Raw genomic sequence first — 17189 nt, 5'->3', positions numbered from 1 at the left:
AGCCTCTTTTTTTTTATTAGAAATGTAAGCTCAAATATTCAGGCTTGAGATGTTATGATAGCCAGAATTTGTTTAAAATACTGCAGTAATCCTACTCTCTCCAAAACAGTAAAATACTAATAATCATTAAACTTAAGATTATATGAAGCTATTAAAGAGTACAGAGGTTCATTAAGTATATAGAAAGTTTTTTATGGATGTTTTGCAAGTTTTCATAAGGAATTTTAGAGTAATCTGAGTCATACTTTAAGCATAATAAACCCAGTAAACAAGCATTTGCAAAAATAACTAACCCTCCCTTTACCTTTAATTTTTCTTAATCAAGAAGTTTCTTTAGTGCTCACACAGTATTACATTTTGTGGTCTGTAAAGTTTAATAAACTGGCAAATATTATTTTCTTTTAAACCAATTTTTTATTATGGAAAGCAAGATCCATGCTATATTAACTACTATATCCTCTAAAAGACAGGAGTTCACTGCAGGGTCAGTAAAAATAACAGAAGCAACAAGAAAAAGAGTTAGCAAGCACCTCTGAAAGCAATGATAAAGGGGTCCTTGCTAACAGACTTGCCTCACATGGTTAAGGAAAACTTTATTGAAAGAAAAAGTAACAGGTAACTATTACAATACAAAAACAACAACAAAATTACCAATACTAACAATCACAAAATACCAAACTCAGAAGAACCTCATCAAGGTCTCCCAATTCTTATGTTCTTCCATTTCATACAAGAATTGTGTTTCCGTTCTGCACGCAACCATCCTATGCATTCACAAACCTTTACAGTCAGACCACCTCCGAGAAATCACCCACCTCTGCTTCTCACTTCACAAATGAAAAAAGTGAAGCACAGTAGTCAGCTCTTAACAAAATACCCTTTTCTGGAACTACAAAGCTCTGAAAACACTACCTGCAAAGACAGATGAAGCATCTGCTGAAAGATGCAAGGCTAAAACAACGACAATTACAGGACAGAGAGATGGTCTGAGTCTTATTAACGCCATCAACACTGACTGGGCAATCACCCCAGGCCAGATCTTGTTATCACAGATATAAAAATAAATGGGCATATCCTCAAGCGCTTCACAAACAGCTTGTGAGAGAAAAGTATGCAAACATCAGTACTGTGCCATGTGGTGAGTGCGGTAATTGCCAGTGAGCAGCAATGAGGACAGGGTCAAGAAAACAGCAGTGGCCCAGGGCCTGGAGAGCCAGAGACGGCACTGGAGGTAGGGCTCCTGCAGGGGAGACAGCCCTCCGGACAGGAGGGGACGACATTCGGAAAAGAGCATGCAGAGGTCCGCAGCACCGACAGTGTCTGGTGAAACCGCTGCATGCAAGCAAAGCTACAGCAGAGGTGAACTGAAGAGGCAGGCTGGATCTCGGCTCCAGTAAGTGCATAACAGGAAGATGCTGCAGGTTCTTCAACCAGGGAAGCAATGGGATCAGGTGTGCACTTTTCAAAGGGCAGTTCTTTCAGCATCCGTGAGGATGACAGGCTGGAGGAAGTGGGACACAAGGAGAAAGGAGACCAGCCTGCTGACCGATAGAGGAAAGAGAATCACCTGAAGCGAAGAAACAAGCCAAGTCCAGATCCCTCCCAAGTCAGGCACATGGACCCCCAAATGCCCCTGGGTTCCCTCCGTAAGTCCAGCTGGAGGACCTAAAGGCAGCTACCCTATCTGATGAGGTCACGACCTTCCCGCAGGTGCTCTCCAACGCCCCTGAATTCGGCCAGCATCTGCCAGCTGCCCTCTCCAGCTGTGCAGCCAGAGACCGCAGCGCTGTCCGGACACTCTCCCCCCGTGCACACACCCAACAGACCCCGTCAAACTTCTCACCATCCCCACCACTGCCCCTCCAGCAGTCAGCACCTGCGTGGACGGCAACCACAGCCTGGGTCATCTCTAGCTCCCTCCAACACAAGTCCACACTATGACCAGATTACAACACTCCTGTCAACACAAACGTGGTGTCAGCCCACTACCTCCACACCTCTGCCTTCTACCCACTGAAGATCAACAGTGGGTCAGGATAAAAACAGTACTAAGCCAACACCCATGCATCCTGGCTGACCAAGCGACTGGGGTATTGACCCCGCAGCCTTGTAAACACAGGAGAGGTTATTTAACACGCCAAACACCACACCCTCCTGCCTCAGAACGCTTGCACCTGCCGCTCCAGGAGAGTGCTCCTTTTCTCTTCACCCAGGTAACTTCCACTCACTCTTGGAATCTTAGTCAATCTGTGGCAGCCTTCCTTGACCACATCAAAGACCCCTATTCCACGTTCTCACAGCACCACAGACTCTTCAAAGCTTATTTGTCTTCTGATGATCTGATTAGCTTCCACTGCTCCCATGACAATCACCTCTTAAAAATAAAGATTCTTTTACTCAAAACTGTATTTCCAACACTTAATCCAACGTGTATCACATATAGCAGAAATTCAACTCTTTCTTATATAGCTGAATGGATTGAGAAACTGAGCTGCATTTAACAGGAGAGAGTCAAGTTATCTTTTGAATGCAAAAATACAGATTTTAATCATTAGATGTGCACAGCATTTCTGGAATGAGTAATCAAGATGCCACAAAAAAGAAATTAATAACATAGGAAGAGAAGCAGGCGTGCACATAAAAAGCACAGTTCAGGATACGCAGAGTTTGAGATGTCTGTGCATGTCTGAGTCGAGTCCTACTCATTGTGACCCCATGGACTGCAGCCCGCCAGGCTCCTCTGTCCATGGATTTCCCAGGCAAGAATACTAGAGCGGTTGCCATTTCCTTTTCCAGGGGGCCTGCAACCCAGGGATCAAACCCAGGTCCCCCTCATTGCAGGTGGATTCTTTACCACTGAGCCACCACTTGTGCTGTGCTTAGTCACTCAGTCGTGTCTGACTCTTTACGACCTCATGGGCCGTTGCCTGCCAAGTTCCTCTATCCGTGGGGATTCTCCAGGCAAGAACACTGGAGCGGGTAGGCTATCCCTTCTCCAGGGGACCGTGCCAAACCAGGAATCAAACCAGTCTCCTGCGTTGCAGGTAGTTTCTTTACCAGGTGAGCTACCAGGGAGCCACCTGCTGCTGCTGCTGCTGCTACTAAGTCGCTTCAGTCGTGTCCGACTCCGTGCAACCCCAGAGACGGCAGCCCACCAGGCTCCCCTGTCCCTGGGATTCTCCAGGCAAGAACACTGGAGTGGATTGCCATTTCCTTCTCCAATACGTGAAAGTGAAGTCGTTAAGTCGCATCCCACTCTTAGCGACCCCACGGACTGCAGCCTTCCAGGCTCCTCCATCCATGGGATTTTCCAGGCAAGAGTACTGGAGTGGGGTGCCACTGACTTCTCCGAGGGAGCCACCTGAGCAACATTCAAGTCCAGGACAGTCAAGAAGTAGTAAGTATGTGGTACAGAACCCACCTGCCAATGAGCGAGACAGAAAAGAGGCACAGGCTCGACCCCTGGGTGGGGCGGTCCCCCTGGAGGGGACATGGGGACCCACTCCAGCATTCTTGCCTGGAGAATTCCATGGACAGGAGTGCGGTGGGCCACAGTCCATGGGGTTGCAAAGAGTCGGACATGACTGAAGCAACTTAGCATGCATGCACCCAATCAGTATGTACTCCAAAGCGGATCCCCGCCTCCACTGGCAACATGAGGAATTTCCCAACCTGGGATCAAACCCATGCCCCCTGCAGTCAAAGCACAGAGTCTTAACCACTGTACCACTAGGAATCCCCCAAAGCTGATTTTAACTCTGAACTCAACACAGATTTGGGTGTGTAGCAATGTGTGAAAAGAGCATGAAGGAGACAGAGAAGCCCTCAAAACAAGGAAGACTGAATGAGGGAAGTTCAGAGTGAGATAAAATTGAAACCAAATCAGAATCTCAAAAACACGAGCATTTAAGAAAAAGGAGGTCACAAATGATGCAGGCAAAACGAAGGCGGGAGAACAACTGTGTCACAGGAGTCAGAAGAATCGCATTATTAAAAAGTGAGCTGTCAACCCTGGCAAGGGCCAAAGGCAGGGCCAGGGAGAGAGAGAGCACCGTGGCCACCACAGGGGCCATCAGAAGAGACCCGGCACTCCAACTGCTTTTCCAAGAAGCCTGAGCGCAAAGGAAACAAAGCCCAGGAGACACGAGAGCACGGGGAGCTGGGAGTCAAGGAAGTACAATATTTTGCTGGTTTGTTTGTTTTTAAAAGGAAAGACTTAGGTGTATGTGTTCGTATGTTTAAAGGAAGAAGCCAGTGGTTGAAAATGTGACAGAGAAAATACCTGTTGGAACAGGGTCTGAGTCATGAGCATCTCTACCTTAACCAGCAAAACCAGCAGAACCAACAAGCTTGGACATGAGAAGGGCTCTGCCTTCTCAGGGAAGTGTGGACGTGTGCCGACGAACAGGTGTTACAAGAGGGGACAGCACATCCCAGAGGGCGTGTATGCCACACTAAGAGTTACACTCTCACCCAGAGGGCAATCGAGAGCTCCCTGAAAACTGCTAAGGAAGATATGACATCCATGTCCAGGGTGTGGGGAATCACGCCAGGGGTCTGATGTAGCCGCTATGAAATGTGAGTGAGCTGGAACACCTACACCTGTGCCACATGCCCACCAAGAGGAGGCGCAGTCTCCATCCTCTCTTGGATCTTTTTCTCCTGATGTGCTGCTATCCAAAGATGCTTCGTCTGAACATCACTGGTCCCTGGTCACTCAGAGCGCTTAGTTTTCTTTACTGATGCTATTACTATGGGCCCCCTTCAACACAATGATTTTCATCTATTTTCCTTTCTCTGATCATGGCCAGGAAGAATATATTCACAAGTTATTTCAGCACTTTCTAAACTTTCTTCTCCAAACTTTCCTCCAAAATGAACAGGCTAGAAAAATAAAATGTTGTATAATACAAAGGAAAAATTTTTACAAGAGTAAATAAACACTTTAAAGACCGCCACCCCAAAAAAGTCTCACATGTAATACCAAATTTCACACCTGAATTCTAGGTCAAATTACTGCCAAAGCTCAAAAAACAGAATTTTAAAATATCTACATCTTTTTCTTTACTAATGCAACGAAAAAACTACTTCAGAGTTCATGACATTATAAAAGTACTTTCATATAAACAATCGTATAAAACAAACTAGAATAAAATATTAATGTAGGAAATGTATTAAACAGTTATTTGCTTCTCCAAAATAGTGCAAAGTGCCAATAATTCATAGCAAGATGACTTTATTATGCATGTAACAGAAAAATGCACCATACAATCTCAGAATGATTAAATGACTCATTCTTGGAGAAACTATCTTAATCAAATGTAAAGTTAAAATAATTCAAATAAATCTACCAGAAGATTTTTTACATTTTGTAAAAAAATATCCTTTAACAGACTTCCACTTCAACTAAAAACTACAGATGATTTAAAGTAGAGTTTAAAGATTTTTTTCACACCATCATCAAATTAGTATGAAGAGAATTGCTGATTCCAAATGAGTCTCCTCACTTAATGCTGAACTGGTCTTTGGAATACAGAGAGGTTTCCATCAAGAACTTATTTACCTCTGACTAAAAGAATAACTTTTAAGGAAGGAAGGAATCAAATGGCACCAAATGTAGCCTCCCAATCCTTCCCATCCTCTACTCTTACAGAGGCACACAGCACACCGTGGGTGCCCAAGCACAAGCCAACCTTTTCTCACCTCAGGAAAGGAGCAAACCATTCCCATGACCTGCCCTCCCACTTCCCCATTTGAAAGCAAGCCAATAAAGATGTCGGATAAGACTCTTCAGAGTCCCTTGGACTTCAAGCAGATCAAACTGGTCAATCCTAAAGAAAATCAACCCTGAATAGCCATTGGAAGGACTGATGTTGATGCTGAAGCTCCAATACTTTGGCCACCTGATGCGAAGAGCCAACTCATTGGAAAAGATCCTGATGTTGGGAAAAACTCAAGGCAAAAAGAAGGGCGTGGCAGAGGATGAGATGGTTAAATAGCATCACCCAACAATGAGCAAATTCCGGGAGACAGTGCAGGAGGGTGGAGCCCAATGCGCTACAGTACAGCCCATGGGGGTCACAGAGCCATACAGGACTTTGCGACTGAGCAACTCCTCCGAAAACAAGTGGGGAGGAAGGAAGAAGGGGCTTCTTTCCTCATACTTGTTTTGCCTCTGTTACAGCATCTGAGTGCCTCTTCCGTCTGGGAGTTCAAGCACTAAGAAAAAAACATGTTTTACTCCTTAAACTACAAACTAACTGTGGGTCTTTTCTCCACCTTGCTTAGCACTGAATCCCCAAATATAAGCTGATGTTTGCTGAATAAATTATTCATTGTTGAATACTCTTCATCAAATATAGAGATGGTACAAAGCTTTCAATAGTGTTTGCTAAGTAAATGGCCCAGCTGACTATGTGTCCCTATAAACTTTTCCATGAAATCCTTTTTTAAAAAAGTCAACTAATGTCCAAACTTTAATAGGCCTTGTGAATTACTTTCATCCATAACACAAGAATCCGTTCTGTAATCATAGCTAGTAATTCTTCAATACCTAAAATAAGCATCTGGCAAGTCTCTGGGTCGGGGTTTTGGTTGTTCCTTTAACTTGCCTCTTTGCTATTATTAGCCTCTTACTACTGAAACGGTAAAGAATCCAAGGAAGATTTCGCCGGTAAAAAGTTCACCCGCAATTCAAGAGACTTAAGAAACGGAGATTCGATTCCGGGGTGGGGAAGATCCCCTGGAGAAGGAAATGACAACCCACGGCAGTATTCCTGCCTGGAGAATCCCATGGACAGACGAGCCTGGCGGGCTACAGTCCATGGAATCAGCAGAGACAGAGACGACTGAGCCAGGAAGCATGTCATTGAAACATACTGAAGTATGACTTCATACTGACTTCTCTAAGAAGAAACTGTCCGACTTATAAATACTTCTTGACCTAAAACTAGTTTTAACGGCGTCCAAGTCCCTAATGGCAACACACACGGATTAACAAGGAGAAAACTTCCTCTGTAAAATCAGCCTCCCCCAAAATAAGTACAAAACACTTAAATTCTCAGAAGACCTACCTACCATAAAGGTTTACATTAAATTCTTCCATTCTCAGGTAACAGCTAGAGTTAGGTATTACCTGAACTTTGGTATTCATGATTCCCCTAAGTCTTTTATTTCCCCCTTTCAGCGAAAACTTTGTAAACTCACGTTACGCCCATAAACTTGCTACAATAAAATGCACTTAGGAAGCCTCTCTAAGTATTTCGTGGAGTCGTCTAAAAAGCCGAATTCTCACCTAACACGCGGCTCACTGACATGTCCATTCAAAGAAACTCGCAAATGAACTGAAGACCTTGCAAAATACAGGGTTTATACAACACTACTCTCATAGCGGCAGAATACAACATCTTAAAGCTCCTAAAACTATTTAAAACCTGTCCTACGGAAACCAAGGTGTTTTCTTTCGCACTCCACTTCTTTCGGTTTGATTCTCTAAAGCACTGGAGCGGCCTCACAGTCCCAAGCCCCTGTGCTCGTGGGGCCCCGGGAATCAAGGACGAGTCACGGACTCCGCAAGCTCCCCGCGCCCGCAGCATCCCCAGCAGAACTGCCCGAGTCGCTCCCGCGGCCCCCGGGTCCCCGCGCAGGTGACGCCCCGCGCAGGTGTCGCCCAGCGCGGAGGACGTCCAGCCGCCTCCGGCCCACTGACGCAAAGCCCGGCCCGCGCCCGCGCCAGACCGACGACCGCCCAGCCTGCCCCGAGTCCCCGGCCAGCCGCCCACGCCCGGACCCCGCCCCGGCCCGCGGGCCAAGGACGAGGCCGCCGCCGCAGCGAGGCGCCCGCGGGCCGCAAGATGGCGGCGGGAGGCGGGAGGGGCGCGCGCGCCCGCGCGGGCGGGGCCGGGCCGGGCGCGGGCGGCGGGGGAGGGGGCCCACCGGGCGCGGTCGCCACCCCAAGCCCGCCGCTCCCGCAGGCCGCCCCTGCCCACCTTTGAATTTGAGGTCTGTGGGCGGGTCGAGGACCAGGATCTGCTCGTGCTTCGCCATGGTCCCGGAGGCGGACGCCATCGGAGACAGCGCAGAGCGGGGGCGCGCCCGCGGCGGGTCGCTGGCTGCGGGCGGGGGGCGGCGGCGGCGCGGGTCGGCCCGGCTCGACGCAGGGCCAGCGCTCGGCTCCCGAACCCGACACCCGCCGCTCTGTCGGCGACTAGCTGGGCCGCTCGCCGGTCCGCAGCCCCGGGTCTCACAACTGACTCAACCCCACACCAGCCGCCGCGGCCACGCGCACTGCGATCTTCGGCGCCCCACGTGACGCCTCTGCGTGCCTACGTGCGCGCCCCGGCGGCCGCGATTTCTCGCGCCTGGCCCGCCCTCCACGCCGCCAGGCGCGACCGGCTGCTGCGCCTGCGCGTCCCTGGCCCGCCGTGCTCTGAGCCTAGCCCAGCTGTCAAGGGAGCGGGCGTGGACGGGGCGGAGCTCAGCTCCCTGGCACTGACGCGGCGCGCACCGCAGAGCGGGAGGGAGCAATCCTCGGTCACGTTTAGCTGCAGTTACGAGACTAGACTGGAAAACCCGCTATGGTAGCCCATCGCCATCTGCCAAGCGGGAATGGCAAATAGCAGAAGTAGGAGCGAACCGGATCGTGGACTACAACTCCCAGCATGCTACGGGCGGGGCGGGGTCTCCAGCCGGACCGGTCCTCCTGCGGCGCTGCGTGGTGCTTGCTGGGAATTGTAGTAGCGGCTGAGCGCGGGCGGGAAGAAGGGTCGGTTGGAGGCTGGGGTGACGCGTGCCAACACTCATTTTGGTTCCCAAAGGATGTCTCATATGCCCTGAAAAAAGAAAAACAACTTTTGGAGACTGCCCCGAGGTTCCTCGGTTAGAAGTATAGAAGCTTCCCAGAGGAAAACATGCCAGGATCTGTTAGTATGCTCCCTCCCTAATTCTATCCATCCCTCCGTCGGTACAGCTGTGGTTCTCCAGTCCAAGCGCTCCTGCTTCCCGAATTCTCTTCTGGGATGCAAAAGCCCTTGAAGAAACACACCTCCTCTGTCGAGGACGCGTCGTTGGGGACCTGATGAGGCAAGCGTTATCAAACTGGAAATAATAGTCAGAATCTACAGTGTTTGTTGCTCTGTCTCATCCTCAGTTTTGATTGATAACGATGAGCCCAAAGCAAAACAGTTGTCACGTTCACATGTTGGCAGAGAATTCCATCTGCAGCATTTAAGATAGCCTGTAGTAAACTGAGCTGAAGGAGGAAAAAATGCCAACAGCAGAGTTGCTGACCAGTCCTTAACGGATCGCCAGGGTAGTCGGGGACAGGAACGTGAAACAAATGAGTGTGCTGTAAATCAACCGTCATGGTGCTGCTGGAATTCAAATCCCTGGGAAGCACCGCCAAACAACGCTCAAATGATGCTGCCGCGGTGGAGGAGGAGCCCAGTTGGTCTAGAAAACAAACCAGACAAATGGGACAGTGGCCTAGCCGTGGACACAGAGTCCACGTCCTCACTGCAGTCCAGGCATCGGAACTCACTTAGGAACAGCTCTCCGGAGTAGCTAACCTAGCATGCGCACCAGGCTGTAGGCTGTGCCCAAGGAGAGCAAGTGTACCTTCAACAGGCTGCCAGAGCTTAATTTGTTTGAAATGCGTGCGTCCTCAGTCCTGTCGACTCCCTGCGACCCCATGGACTGTAGCCCGCCAAGACACTCTGTCCAGGGGATTCTCCAGGCAAGAACACTGGAGTGGGTTGCCATTTTCTTCTCCAGGAGGGTCTTCTGGACCCAGGGATGGAAACCATGTCACCTGCCTTAGCAGGCAGATTCTTTACCACGGCGCCAATTATTTGAAAAGCACCTTCTAAATCTACCTATCCTTTGATTTTCTTCTATTCACAAAATTATTTTGAAACTTCATTAAAGGAAAATACAGAAAATCTGTTCAAGAGGCTTTAAGATTTAAAAACAAAATAGTTGAAGTTGGCAATCTCCCCATGGTATGTGGTACCATATATGTTTAGTCATGAACTGATGACCCTTAAGCTATCACAAAATCAAGTTCCTTTTCAGCTTGCTGCAGAACTCTAATCCATGGGTAAATTAGCCTGGCTGACTGGCCCCTCCATGACTAGGTGAACACTTGTCTCCCAGCTAGCTGACTGGAAACCCCTGGTAGCAGACCCAGCAGGCTGAGGCTCTGCCAGTTTCTCTGCTGTGGGACAGGTTGGCGTATTCACCACCGAGTTCAGGAGGAAGCTGGAAATGGATATATTGCAGTTTCCACATCTGTATCATTCAGAAACCTCTGCCTATTTCAGTTATCGCCTCTGCAATCAACTGATTTTCTCTTTGCAGTATAGCTTCAAAAATGGAATAGAGTCTAAACCCATAAGAATCTACATATCTGGTTTGATATGTAGAATACGTGAAACTTCTTTAGAAGAATTATTCTATTACTATTTTAGAGCACCACACTGTGAATGACTCAGAGTCCCCCTGAATCACCTACCCCTCATTCAACAGTGCACTTTGTGCTTTGTTTTCGTTTTTTAGGGTTTGTTTTTTTTTTTTTTTTTTTTTTTGCCACATGGTGTGTGGGATCTTAGTTCCCTGACCGAAGATTGAAGCACACACCCTGCATTGGAATCACACAGTCTTAACCACTGGACCACCAGTGAGGTCTTGTTTGTGCTTTGGTGTTTTTTAATACCTTTCTTCTTAAACTTCGAAGAACTTTACAAACATCACACGCTACTCAGAACAACCTCATAACAGCTGGCAAGTGTTACCTTTGTTGTTAAATATGGAAATGAAAACATAGCTGAGAGCATCTCATGTCAGTTAATAGACCTAAACTGGAGGGGAGGAATTGCCCAGTTTTCTCTTCTGTGCATTTTCACTCTTCCCAAAGCCACAATAAAATGACATTTGAAAGTGATTAAGGCAACAACTGTTTAAGTGTAACTGACTTCTGTTGTTTCTACATTGACACACAGCTTCTCAAAGATGCCTTAAGAAAATAACCAAAAATATACTCAAGCATATTCTTTAACTCCCAAGTTTTCAGGTGTCCAAGAGGCACAGAGTCCTCGAACTTGAATCATGAGTAATACTCACCTTTGTATAGATTATCTCTTAGGAGTTTGGATAGAATTAAAAAAAAAAAAACCCCACTACCAATTTCCAGTACAAATGATAACAAAGTACAATTGTCTTCTCCATCTTTAAATATGTTAACCTTTACTATAGAGATGCTCTATAATTATGAATTTATGGACAATTCTCTGCTTAATTTATTTCAGTAAACATTTAAATGACCATATCTTCAACAGATACTGAGGCAGTAAAGTATATAGAGTACAGGCTGGGTTCAAGTACCGTTGTCTGCTGTGTGGTTGTAGCAACTGACTTCACCTCTCTGTGCCTGTTCTACATTTGTAAGTAGGAAAGAATAACAAAAGCTCCATCCGAGATTTGTCGTGAGAATCATATGAGTTAATACTTTATCGATGTTAAATTATTGCCTTGCCCAGCACGTGGTGGGTATTCAGGGGTAAGCCAGTAGACATGGCCTCTGCCCCTCCATCTGAAGAGGAGACACAAGCATGAAATAGCTCCTTTCCAGCTAGGATTCTGTTCTTGGCATCAGTTCAACCAGTCAGTTCGGCTCCTGGGATATTTGAAAGTGAGGCAGAGGCCAGCTCTCTGCCCCTATCTGTTTTCTGGGAGGCAGTGGGGAGCCTTGACGCTTTCTGCAGCAGCGATCCAGTGCCCAGACTCCGGCAATCTGGTCTCCAGAGGCAGTAAGTAGTGCAGGATCAGCAGAGGCTGCGGCTCCTGCTTGAGTGCAAAGTCCAGCTCCCCGAGTCAGAGGTCGGACCTGCAGCCTCATAGGCAGCAGCTGCCCAAGAGAGCCTGCCCCTCCCCCACGTTGTGTAAGCACCTAATTGCGCTGCTTCCTGCCTATGGTAATAGTAGAGGCTGCAGAGAAGGAGGTGTCGGGGAAGCCAGGAGTGGACCAAGAAAGGTGAGAGGCGTAGAAATCTGCTGAGCGGTCTTACAAGGCAAAGACCAGCAACCATCCACCTAAGGGTGTAAAAGGGGGAGCTGGGGTAAAACGGGAATGGAACACAGTCACTGCGCACGAGGGACTCTTTCTAAAACACTCAGATATGAAGGAGAGTGAGAACCACCCGCAACGAGCACGAGGTCAGGAAGCACCCCAGGGAAGCAGTGATGAAAGTGTGGGTATGGTGGGGGTACTCCTTGTAGCGTATTTTTCAGACTTCTGTGAGAAATAGAGATTCCAAGAGAAGGCAGGTGGAAGCTTCACCAGATAAAAATCAATGCTGGAAGAAGAGTTAGGAAAAAAAAATGTATCCCGGGATACCTTTCAGTCACTCACCCATGTCCAACTGTTCGGGATCCCATGGACTATAGCCCGCCAGGCTCTTCTTTCCATGGGATTCTCCAGCAAGAACACTGGAGTGGGTTGCCGTTTCTTCCCCCAGGGGTCTTCCTCACCCAGAGATCAAACATGCATCTCCTTCATTGGCAGGCATTCTTTACCGCTGTGCCACCGGGGAAGCCCCTTGTATGACTATGGAAAGCAGTTAAAACAATAAGGAACAATCTTTGTTTATGAGAAACGATTTGAAGAATGTTTTCTCAATCTTCTATTCTGTAAAAGCAATATGTGGTTATTGTAACAAGTGACACAACCCAAGACCATATGAATAAGAAGCTTCCTCTTGAATCTCGCAATTGTGACTCCACTTCAGGTGACCAGCGTTAACTGTCTGGATTGTGTGCCGCTCCCCAAATTTATCCAGACTTAGAAAAATATGGCTAGTTTGTTTGGGGTTTTTTTTAATAAGAATTTTTATAATATATATAAAAACATATCCAGTTGCTTTATTCACCTGACAGTTTAGTATGGATATCTAATCAGGTCAATTGGCAAAGATCTAACTCAGTCTTTTAATAGCTGAATCCACAGAATAGATGACCCTACTATGGTACCACTTGTTCCCTTATTGATGAACATGTAAATTGATGTAGGCTTTTATCCCAACAAACAGCACGGCAATAAACGTGTCCTTACCACAAGATGCTTTTACTTCCACAGAGATGCTTTTATTTCCACAGGGAGAAGCCCAGTCGTGGGAACCTCTGGATCAAGCCTATTTCCTATTTTGATACGTATAGCACACATTTCTTCCAAAGGGTTGTAGCAGTTCACATTTCCAATCAGGGACTTAGAAGAGCGTCCATCTCCCCACACCCCCAATGCCCCCAGCCTCACCAAATGCTAGATCCCTCTCCACACCAGGGACTAAAGAAGAGGCATATATGTATGTCTCCTTGGATTGCTTGGGTCAGCAGTTTTGGCCTCCAAAATTGTATACTTTCCTCAATCCATCCTTTCCCATTGAATCTGTCTTCTCCTCCTGTTCATTCCATTTCTTTCTCTAGGTTACAAAGACCAGGGGCCCTGTAAGCCCAGATTCTCTGCAGTTAATTATGTATTTTCTCCTACAAATACATTTATTCCTTTTAGAAATAGTTTTTGGCTGCGCCACGCAGCATGTGAAATCTTAGCAATCTGGCCAGCAGTCGACCCCATACCACGTGTATTGGAAGCACAGAGTCTTAACCATTGGACTACCAGGGAAGTCCCCAAATACACTTATTCATAAAGGAAAGCAAGCAAGAAGAAATCCAAAGATGCCTATGAACAATAAATCCACATTTGATGTTATCTGACTCCTTGTAATCTCTGAACACACAGGCTTCTTTGCAGAGCCTTCCAAAACCTGGACCCAGGGCAGACATCACATATTTGCTAATCAACATACTGGAATCCTTTTCATACTGTTCTTGGGGTTCTCAGGGAGGAGAAGGGGACAACAGAGGATGAAATGGTTGGATGGCATCACCAACTCGACGGACATAAGTTTGACCAAGCTCCAGGAGATGGTGATGGACAGGGAAGCCTGGCGTGCTACGGTCCATGGGGTTGCAAAGAGTCAGACATGACTGAGCGGCCGAACTGAACTGAACTGATACTAGAATCCAGGCTCCCTCACTTTTTGCCCTGTTTGTGCAATTATACTCATTACCTTATCTATAATATGGCAACATTCCGACTTCTGTTTACTTTCGCTGATGAGTACAAGGTGCTCAGTGTGATAGTTGGCAAACACTGAGCTTTTAATAAATGACTGTTATAAGACAGATCCTACAGTTTGATAGCTCCTTTGAAATATCAGTCATATACATATATAAGTTGTTAGACATTTAAATCCACAACCAAATGTCATCTTCTTAATGAGACACTTCAAAAACAGAAGATAAATGAGACCTTGGTGGGTTTTGTTTTTTTTTAATTCATTAATTTCAATTGTTGCTTGAGGTCTTATTTGGGACAGACTGCCACTGAACTGCACACTGGAAAAATGGTTAAAATGGTAAATTTCGTGTCAGAGATATTTTATCACAATAAAATAAAAGAATGAAAGCGTTTCTTTTGTTCAGTGCACACAGTTAATCAGGTCCTTCTGTAACAGAGCCCTGGCCATCTTCCTTCTCAATGGCTTTTTTTTACATCACTATCCTGGCCTTTTAAAAGCAATACTGGGGATCTGAGCTTAGGCTCACTCCAATCTGGGTTCAACTCCTGGCCTTTTAGTTTCTAAGGGGATAATACAACTATTTACTGTTGTAAAAATTAAAGGAAAAGAGCCTTGTAAACATTTGAATACAATGTCTGGCACTCGTAAGATAGTAAATGTCATCATTGCTGTTATTTACTTCATAATTGCTCATTCTCAGGTGGGGTAAACATTCATTTTTGGCTCCTTTTTAGAGGTTATATAGTTGCATTATCTCCTTAGAATCATAAACGTATCTGAAAAAATAATTTAAAAAATGAAGCTGATCCCACTGGAGACTCAACAGCACACTCTGACAAATAGTTACTTCCAAAGAAATTCTGTCCAGAAATTCTGTCCTGTTGATCCCTGTGTGTTGCCCAAGTCTGGATTTATCTTGTCAGCATATTAAGTAAGTTTCTAACCATGACATTAAAAAACAAGAATAAGAGTGCATTTGCAGGTCACTTTTCAGCGCAGAGATAAGCAAGGACCTGTACTCATGTGGGTTAAGCCTGTGACCCGAGTGAAGGCTGGGTGACCCCAGGGTTATGTAGAAAACCAGCCTTCTGGGGCCTGAGCAGTTACAATCAGGAACCTGGAAAGCTCATTCTAAATGTGGATGGGATGAGTTCACACACCACCACCAGAACACCTGTGAGGTGGGCAGGAACCCTGGAGTCAACCATCTTTTGAGTGGATCTGGAGGTGTGGCCAGACCCTACTGACCCCCCATGAACTCATCTGGCAGGTTTGTATGATGAAAGAAGTACATCAAGTTGATAGTGAAGTGAAGTAAAAAGTGAAGTCGCTCAGTCGTGCCCGAACCTTTGCAACCCCATGTACTGTAGCCCACCAGGCTCCTCCGTCCATGAGACTCTCCAGGCGAGAATCCTGGAGTGGGTTGCCATTTCCTTCTCCAGGGGATCTTCCTGTCCGAGGGATGGAACCCAGGTCTCCCACATTGCAGGCAGATGCTTTAACCTCTGAGCCACCAGGGAAGCCTGAGTTGATAGAGGAAGCATTAACACTGTATCCTCAGCACTTTACTTGGTACAATGGCTTTAGCCCTTGTCCACTTGTTATATGTTTAATAGAAATCAAAGCCAAGTATGTAGATTTAATTTTATTCCAATGCAATCACACAGCTGTATCACAGAAACTCACCAAGCTGCTTCCTCAGATGGAGGACCTTCCTTGGAACTAAAGAGCTTTTAGACAGATGCAAACTATTATATATAGAATGGATAAATAAGGTCCTACTGAATAGCACAGGGAACTACATTCAATGGTCTTAATGCTCAGTGCTGTCTGACTCTTTGCAACCCCATGGGTTGTAGCCCACCAGTCTCCTCTGTCCATGAGATTCTCCAGGTAAGAATACTGGAGTGGATTGCCATTTGTTTCTCTAGGGGACCTTCCTGACCCAGGGATCGAACCCATGTCTCCTGCATTGGCAGGTGGATTCTTTACTACTGCGCCACTTGGGAAGTACAGGGAACTATATTCAATAGTCTATGATAAACTACCGTGGAAAAGAATATTTTTTAAAAAAGAATATATTTTATATACATATAACTGAATCACTTTGCTGTACAGCACAATTTAAAACAACATTGTAAATCAGCTATACCTCAATTTTTTAAAAAAGACTGAGAAACTTAATTTATCCTAGCCTCAGTGATTTCAAGGTTTTACTTCCTTACAAAGGTGATTAAAAAAAAAAAAAAAAGCCTGGAACCCTTGAAAACACACACACATGCCTATCTTTTTCACACGCCATTTACCACCTCCCAGCTCTCTTTAAATGACTGAGCCCAGGGCTGGAGCCTGCTGGCAAAGACAAGTGACACACACATCCGGGCTCCACGGCAGCATCGATTCCTCCTCCGGCCAGTTTCACCTTCCAGGGTTGCCTGTGTCACCCGCACTGCGCCCTGACCAGAGTCAGCAGCAGGCTGAGCCGCCAGACTGCTTCTTGCCCTTTGTCCTTGCCCAGGAGGGTAAGTTGACAAGCTCAGAGAAATAAAACAAGCATGTGGCAACCAAGATATAATTATTCCTATTTTTAATCTGGCCAAAAATCAATAGAAACATGAATTTTGAAGAATTGTCAGGCTAAAGAGTGGGAATGAAATCACAATTCAGATGCTAGCAGTGGATTTTACAGTGAATGACTTGTCCTTTAAGAGTCTGTAGCTTCATGTAAAGTCCAGCCCGGAGAGTGTGGGGTTTATCACTGATCCAGCTTATACTGTGGTTCAGTTTCAGAAGAAATACGTTAAGCTGAAATTAGTGTGTGCCTGCCCAGACAACCTAATGGTGCAATTTTGGAAATGATTATGTAAGTTCCAGAATTTATATTTACACATAAATTACTGCATGTTGGCAGTGCAGTAGAGGGTGCTTGGTCCCTGACTCTACATTCCTCTTAGGAAATCATTGAGATGTGCATTTTACACTCAGGGCCCAAGAAAACGACCGTCAGGTGGCAGGTGTGGTGGTAAGGGGGCCACTGGTAAAGCACCCTGTAGC

At 46.3% G+C, this 17189-nt stretch overlaps 1 protein-coding gene across 2 annotated transcripts in view; it reads right to left on the bottom strand.

The window, feature by feature from the left end:
* The window catches only part of VAPA (VAMP associated protein A), a 48620-nt gene that overhangs the window by 27323 nt on the left and 4108 nt on the right, over positions 1-17189 (bottom strand). The window contains exons 2-3 of one of the 2 annotated variants that reach the window (XM_069568654.1): positions 12407-12601; positions 7989-8831 (exon numbers count right to left, since the gene is read on the bottom strand). In XM_069568654.1, coding sequence (XP_069424755.1) covers positions 7989-8067 — 79 coding nt within the window. In that variant the 5' untranslated portion in view covers positions 8068-8831; positions 12407-12601. Of the gene's footprint in view, positions 1-7988; positions 8832-12406; positions 12602-17189 lie in introns of those variants that run through there. The other variant, XM_069568653.1, reaches the window with a different exon arrangement.

The sequence above is a fragment of the Ovis canadensis genome, chromosome 23, assembly GCF_042477335.2.
Source record: "Ovis canadensis isolate MfBH-ARS-UI-01 breed Bighorn chromosome 23, ARS-UI_OviCan_v2, whole genome shotgun sequence".
Lineage (NCBI taxonomy): Eukaryota > Metazoa > Chordata > Mammalia > Artiodactyla > Bovidae > Ovis > Ovis canadensis.
This window is presented reverse-complemented; position numbering and strand designations above follow the sequence as displayed.